This window comes from Tupaia chinensis, unplaced genomic scaffold (genome assembly GCF_000334495.1).
Source record: "Tupaia chinensis unplaced genomic scaffold, TupChi_1.0 Scaffold000182_1, whole genome shotgun sequence".
NCBI classification, from domain to species: Eukaryota; Metazoa; Chordata; class Mammalia; order Scandentia; family Tupaiidae; genus Tupaia; species Tupaia belangeri.
Genome location: NW_006159657.1, coordinates 7,902,956 through 7,910,961, shown reverse-complemented (window position 1 = coordinate 7,910,961; position 8,006 = coordinate 7,902,956). Strand labels below are relative to the sequence as shown.

The 8,006-nt window shown below is 46.7% G+C and overlaps 1 protein-coding gene across 1 annotated transcript in view; it reads right to left on the bottom strand.

Annotated features, from left to right (window-relative positions):
- XYLT1 (xylosyltransferase 1) overlaps nucleotides 1-8,006 on the bottom strand; it is a gene marked incomplete at its 5' end in the record, with an annotated part of 347,438 nt that overhangs the window by 37,001 nt on the left and 302,431 nt on the right. The window contains one exon of the mRNA XM_006146570.3: nucleotides 2-211. Coding sequence (XP_006146632.1) covers nucleotides 2-211 — 210 coding nt within the window. The remainder of the gene's footprint in view (nucleotide 1; nucleotides 212-8,006) is intronic.

Below are 8,006 nucleotides of genomic sequence, written 5' to 3'. Positions count from 1 at the left end.
AGGAAGCAGGGTGTAGGAGTAGAACTGTTTCATCTTGGTCACCAGGTCATCTGTGGAGAATGTCACGTACTCCACAAACTTCCGGTTCAACAGGAACCAATCCGAGCCGCCATCTACTGCAATGCCCTCTGGGATTCGTCGGTCTCCCAGGCGCCACATGTGTGCATCACACTCCAGGAAGAGCCGGTCCAGGCCTTGTTTCCGGATGAACCTGCAGAGAAAGTAGCTCTGAGTCCGCAGATGCCCTGTAAGAGGGAACGCCACTGGAGTCCAAGCAAGGCCACAGCCTCAGTAGGAAGAACATGGGTGGAACACCAACCACTGAAGCAGGGCTCTGGATGGAGGCAATCACACGCTCCTCACCAGTGTAGCTGGTCACTATATCCCAGCAAGGCAGGTACTCTGTTCATCCACAATCAAATACATGGCCGCCCCTGGCACACTCCTCGCCTTGGGGTGAGTACTGTGGAGAGTGTGAGCAATATAAACCACAGGCCTTTCTGGGAACTCATGGTGTGATTGAGGAAATGTCAGACAGGCACATATAACTACAGCTTAAAAGAGGGTCTAGGAATTTCAGAAAAATGAGCAATAGAGCAAGGTTAAAAGAGCCAGAATGCCTGGGCCAGCAGGTGGCATAGCAGCTAAGGCACTGGACTCCTTCATGGCTGAACGTGGTTCAAGTCCTGGACCCAGAGGCTTGAAACTCAAGCCAGGTGCTTGTGTGTTCCCCAAATCCAAAATCCTGAGAGGAGAATGGAAGGAGAAAGGACTGTAGCATGGTCAGCCTCCCTGGGGGCTGAGGGTACTTCTCACTTCCTCTCTCTGTCTCTCCAGCCAGCACACATGCTCCATAGCAAAAATCTCTCTCTAAAAAGAGCCAGGATGCTGAGAGCCCAGTGGTCAGAGATGGCTTCCCAGAGGAGGTATGAGTTAGGCTGTGAAGGCTGCGTGAAGAGGAAATGAACAGTGTAGATACAGAGAATCCTCTAAGCGAGGTGTGGAGCTTGGAGAGAGGCCAGCAGGGCTCAGGCAGGAGACCGCTGGGCCAGTGACACAGTTTGTGGTGATGGTATTTTTGCAATTGAGGTCAAATGCATGCAACATAAAATTAACCATTCTAAAGCATACAATCTGGTGGCATTTGTTCATTCATAATCTGCAAATGTCACCTCTGTCTCGTTACAAAATATCACCTCCTCCATGAAACCAGTCTGCTCAGAGTTCCAGAGCGCTCTCGCTCTGCGTTTCCATCACAGCTGGCTTCACTCTGTCTTCAGACTGGAGCTTTCTGCCTTCTGCCAGGGAGACCCTGTTTGCAATAAGACTGACCTTGGGTTTCTCCTTTCTGCCTGCCTGAGGAGTCCTACGGCTGTGCAAGGCAGTAGCTCAGCAAAAGTCTATAGTGACAAGACATCAGGGTAGAGAAGCTAGCAGTGGTCCCACCCTGCTGGTCACAGAATTCTAGAAGGAATCCCTCCCCTTGGGCCTCCAACAAGCCACTCAAGGGAACTGCCTGAAACCTCATGAAAACCCCACAGCCCTAGCACTTCCTACCGCATGAGCAGAGGCTCTGTCTCTAGATGTTGGCTACTCGCTGAGGGTAATGGCAGATCACAATGAAGCCTTAACAACATGGGTAATGTGTAATAAAATATGATGACGATGATGCTGGTGGAAAAGGCTCTGAATTCTACTGCAATGAGTTTTTCATCTACGAGACAGTATGGCTTTACCTGTACCCTGTTGGAACACTCTGAAAAGTGAGGTGTTCTCTCTAAGCCTCAGCTCCTCCCTTGGTAAAGTGACAAGGTTAGGCTGGGTCTGGGTTGTAAGATTAAATTTCTACAGGGGTCAGACAGATAATAGAAGTGTGTGAAGCAGGCTGAGGATAAGACTATAGGGAATAGTGAAATCAGCAAAGAATGCACATTTTTAAAGGCATTTAACTTCTTGAAGAAGGTGACTCTGCCTAAGGAAGCATCTCTAGGCTCAATCCAGTCTACAGGCTGCTACTCATACTACCTTGGGTTAGATCCTTCCCAATGTATTTTCCGGCTGTGACAGTCTGTAAGTCACTCTGTTAACGCAGGAAGTGAGTGTGAGGCAGGCATCAGGTTACATATGGATACACTTAACTCAGAAAAGGTTGACGTCTGAGGACATAGAGAGGACTCATGAGGGCAGATGTCAATGGAAAGATACAGGCACCCCATGCCCCCAATCCGGTTCTTTCCCATGTCTGTGTTTTTCTTTTAAAGAAATATTTTATTTTGGGATCAGCAGTTAGCGTAATGGCTATGTCGCTGGACTCCCACGTAGTCAACTGTGGTTCGTGTCCCAGACCTGGTGGCTTAAAACTCACGCCAGGCACGTGTGTGTGCATGCCCAAAATCCCGAGAGGAGAACAGAGGAGAAGGGATTGCGACGTGGCCATCCCCCCTGGGGGGTGATTTCTCGCTTTCTGTCTCTCTCTCTGTCTGGCGAGCGAGCCCTATAGCAAAAACCTCTCCAAAAAAAAAAAAAAAAGGAATTATTTTATTTATCATTATTATTATTGCTTATTCATCATTATTATTATTGTTTAATTTGCCCAGAGAGAGAGAGACAGAGAGACACAGAGAAAGAGAGAGTGAGAGAGAGGGAGAAATTGAGACAGCTGTCAGGTCTGGGACTCAAACTGCAGTTGGCCATGTGGGAGTCTGGCACCTTAACCACCATTTCACCTGCTGGCCCTTCTAACATGTCTCTATACATGCAAAAATCCAAGCTTATCAGCAAAACCATGCTCTCTCTGGGGAAGGACTTAGCGAATGTTTTTCACTATACTTACCTTACCATATCACTCCACTAAAACGTAACTTGACTCCAACTGGGACATTAAAGAAAAGCCTTGAGTTTAGAAAAAGAAAATCCTACTTTGACTCCAGCTAGTGCTAATTATACAATAATGTCCACTTGGTGCACTTAACCATACCAAAACTTTAAAAGTTACATAATGTATATAAAAATGTACATGGTAGCCAGACTAACCGAAAGAGAGAAACAAGAAATATAGGTGAGAGGACTTAACAAATTTTTCTTCCCATGGACTGGCTTTTTAATTTCATGTTCCATTATATGGGATAATAGCATTGTCTTGCAATTTTAATGTGATGTCCCAGACCATAATATCCAAATATAATATTTATGCAGTCATCTCCAAAATGAAATATTCATGGGGTTGGGAGATTGGCTGCTGTATTTACTGCATTCAGAAATTGGTAAGCTGTAAACGCCTGCTTTGCTTAATTATGAGTAAATAGAGATGACTAATTCCCCAGGACTCGGAAATGTTTCAGGAAAGGCAGGGGCTACTGGGGACTTAGTTTTGGAGTGGGAAAAGGTGGAAGTCCAAACTCTATGCATGTACCATGGGAAAGGATTCAGCTGTTTGGGCAGGGGTCTGCTTTTACTTCTGCCCTGCTCATTCACCGTAACTTGAAAAGATAAAGTTGAAACACCAAGTAAGCCAGTCAGTAAGCATCGGGTGTGTCTTTCTGGAAGGGCTGGCTCACCAACGAAGGGTGCAGAGCCCCTCACCAGGGGATGGAACTGGTCTGCACAACTGGCTGCGTACACAGAGGGGGTCAGTGATGCTCTCCTCCCCTCGGTTTCATTTCCTGTTGATGTGCTTACCCTGCGCCCACCGGCAGGGATCTAGGTACTCATCCTGCCTCTGCAATCATGGGCTAGATGAATGGGGTTGGCTCCTCTTCTGAACGCATTTCCTCATCCGAACTTGCCCTGACAACCTCCCTAATCAGCTGCACAAGTGTGATCCGTGATGTTTCTCGAAGGGCCTTGAAAGTGTTTAGGAAGCCCTGTTCACTCAAGCAATGAACAGCCCCAACCACACTCCCTTCTTACTCTCCTATTCCTGGTATCCCCGGTCTTCCTTTCATGCTTCGTTTTTCTCTATGGTACTTCTGACTTTTGAATATTACATACAAGATATTTATCTGGTGCACTGTCTGTATCTTCTCATTCGATGCCAGCTGCTGTGTCTCTAGTGCCTAGAAGAGCCTAGTATACACTTGGTACTCAGTCAATATTCACTGACTACACGAATAAAAGAGATGGATAGCAGCCATGCCTGATGGGCATTCAAAAAGTAGCTAACCAGGGATCAGATTCTTCTAGCATGTGTTTGACAGACAAAGGAACAGAATCTCAGAAGGGTTAAGTAATTTCCCCAGAGTTGCACAGCTAAGCCTTAGACTTAAATTCAGGTCTGCTGGAGCCAACGTAAGCTTTTGACTATTCTGGCATTCTTTGCTGCCCTGATCACGAGGGTCCCTGCACAAGAGTGCAAATCAAGGCTATGAGTACTTCTATTACCTCACAAACAAACAACAAACAAACAAAAACAAAACAATGCCCAGATAGGAGAGGGAACCAATTACAAGGGCTCATTGTTGGTTTTGGAAGAGGTTTTCTGCTAGATCTCACATGGTCTTTGACCTTCAGAATAAGCTACTTGGGGTCAAAAAGGAATCATCTGTATTCAGTTTTACTTCCTGGGCTCTGAGGATGGGTAGTTTATCTTAAGATTTTTATCTATTGGTGGGACCAGCAGTTGGTGTAATGGCTATGTCGCTGGACTCCCATGTAGTTGACTGTGGTTCAAGTCCTGGACCTGGTGGCTTAAACTCACACCGGGTGTGTGTGTGTGCGTGCATGCCCAAGATCTCGAGAGGAGAATGGAGGAGAAAGGGTTGGGGCATGGCCATCACCCCGGTGGGTGATTTCTTGCTTTCTGTCTCTCTGTCTTTCTGACAAGTGCACGTGCCCCTATAGCAAAAACCTCTCCTCCCCCCCACACACACACAAAAAGATTTTTATCTATTGGCAAAAAATAGTGCAATGTCACAGGTAAGCAGGATTCTGCTGGGACCTCACAGGGACCAAATCTACTGTCTGAGCATCGATGTAAATCAGATGGGAGGTGGGGAGGGGTCCTGATTCTCTCTGAGGAGTATATTAAGAAAGCATCTGTGGTCTTTGGAAGCGATATCAGAAAAGGCAGACAATGAGAAAGTGTCTCAATTCAGTTAATTCCTGGCTGCAATCTTGGCATATTCACTGAGTGTAAAATTATTCTAGCAACATTTGTCCCATTCTATGAGTTCTACAAGGAAGAACACTGCTCCTCTGGTTTTATGGGATGTTTGAGCAAGAATAAATCTTAGCAATCAGTGAATATAACTAATTCTACAGATTAAATAAAGCAAACAAGAAAACCATTGAGACCCAGGGAGGATAGATAATACATCCTACATCACACGGCCTAGAAAAAAAAATTTCCTTTTCTTCTCTGTTCCTGTCCAGTGATCTGTTGCCGAACTCAGATTACCCCTTTAGCATAAGGACAACCTAAGCATTTTAGTTACAAAATGATGTCCCGGAACAAAACATGAAGCGAGCCAGCCGTGCGATCAGGTTCGCACCTTACAGGGAGATGATACAGCGGCTGGGTTTTGGGCTTCAGAGACAGACGACTGGGTCCAGGTCCCATGTCTACTACTTAACTAGGCACCCTTAACTACATGTTGCTCCAGCTTCTCATGTGGCAATGGTGATGACAATAATATCGACTTCACAGAGCTGGTGAGAAGGTTTAGATAACATCATACAGTAAGTGCTCCACAAATGTCCATCAAAACGCTTAACATCTTTTTTTTTCATAAAGATGGAATTTTAAAAATCTATCTTTTCTCTTCACTCTCCTGGGCTTTGATAGACAGAGATGTAGGGCACCGACAAGGCTAAGGAGACATGCTCTATGTCCTGAAAAAAAAGCACAGGCGTTTCAGCACCAAGGACAGAGGTACAGTGCCCTCAGGGTGAGTCTAGCTCTTGCAATCATCTTAGTTAAGCAACACTGTCTTGATGGTGAAGGCAACAGGCATCCCAATCATCCTAACTCTGTCTAAACACCTTGGATACAAGCCCTCCCATCTGTGCAAGTCTCAAGCTCACAAGGATTTAGCTCACTGGGTTTGCAGTTCAGTAGCTCCTCATGGACCCTGCTGACTGTTTTGCTCAGGCCCACGGTGGGTGGTACCCTGGCTGATCTGGGCTTAGGTTGACTCTTATACCTCTGCATGCAGTAACTGGGAGAGCATAGGGGTTCAGGCATGCACCCACTCATGTAGCAGCTCAAAAAGAGTCCCAGATTTTCAGGCCCTGGCCCATGAGCTGAGAATACTTGTGTGAATAACAGATACCATCCCTGCCCTTCTCTGTTCCCATGGGGGAGACCAAAGCCTAACTACTAACAGCTCCACTCACTGAGCACATACTGCATTCTAGGCCCTGGTTCACACACTTCATCTATATTCTCTCATGGCGTTTTCGGTACGGGGCCGTGAGGGGTCATTTTACACATGAAGAAACAGAGAGGCGAAGTAATTTCCCCAAGACCACAGAGCCGGTTAGTGATGAAGATGGACTTTAAGCCTTGGCAGTCAGGCTGTGGCTCCCACACTCTGGCCCCAGAACCATCCACAATTCTGCATTAAGTGATCAATAAGTAAGTAGACATAAAGAAATACAAAAGACACAAATACATAATTACAGATCATGATGTGTGCTATATAGGAACAAATCAGGATGCAATGGCAGAGAACAGAGACAGGGACCTCATTATGGAGACGGTTGGGAAGACTTTGCAGAGGAGGTGGTGTTTAATTAAACTTGATAACATTCCCCTAAAGAGCTGTGGCCAGGAGCCGTGTGAGTGACAGCAGCAGGCTGTGCCAGGGTCCGAATGAAGGAAAAAGGCCAAGGTGGAGGAGTGCGAGAGCTGCGGGGAGAGGCTCGCCCTCGCTGCCTCACTAGTGTAGACCGACACAGGAGAGGCAGGCCATCGCCGGTGCTCGTGGCCTGGGTACAGAGGGAACTCCACCAGGAATACCACCGCAGGCGGTACGGTGCTGAAGAAACCAGACTCCGGACACCGGACAGTGGTGCAGCATGAAATGTGACATTCTGTGAGGCTGACCCTTAGGGAAGCTTCCAGGTTTGCATCCAGAGACCTCCCTGAGTACACCGGGAATGTGCCTGCCCACGCCCTGAGCTGGCTGTAGCTAATGGTGAGTCACAGCATCAGGCCCCCGTGGGAGTGCTGTCAGTCTCTGCATCTCTGTATCTCTTGCTTATGGAGGAAATGAAGAGATACCCTAAAAAAAAAAAAAAGTGACTCTCAAGCCAGATTGCCTAGGTACGAATCTCCTCCCCGTTACAAACTGGGTGTTGTTAAATGTGTCTAGCCTCAGTGTCCCCAGCTGGATGACGATGCGGGGCCTGTGGGGAGGATGGGAAGAGTCGGTAACTGTAAGGCACGGAGGGCAGACCCTGGCGCAGTAAATGCTCTGCGCAGAACCATTACTGCCCACGTGGAGAAAGCTTACTTGGGTTTGTCATTCAAAGAGGAAAGAAAGAGAAGCTGGAATTCTCGGCCCTGGAGTCCGCTGCTCTGCGGTCTATGTTCTGCATAAGCTTGAGGCCCCAAATCGGCTTATACTTCCAAGAGTCTAAAGGTCCACAGAGGGCTAATTGGTTTTCGAAGTCTCATGTATTTTTAAAAACAATGTTTACGGCCTTTTGTACTGAATATAAAAGTAATGCATGTCCTTCATAACAGGCTTGGAATGTCTAAAAAATGCAAAGAAGAAAATAAAAATCCTATTTACCTCTCAGAGATGACACTGTAAATGCATTTTCCTTCTACTCTCTTTCGTCTTCCTTCTCTGTACAGTGTTTTGAAAAGAGGAAAGTTCCAGAGCTGACCTACACGCACAAGCCGAGGCCAAGGGAGGGATGCGTGTGCAGCTCTGTGTGGTGCCGCATGATGCTAAGTTTGATTTTGACGTGGCTGCCATAATTGGATTAAATAAAGTGAACATGCAAACGGTGATAAATGCACCAGTCAGGTTTAAGGAAAGCAAAAGGGAAAATGCAGT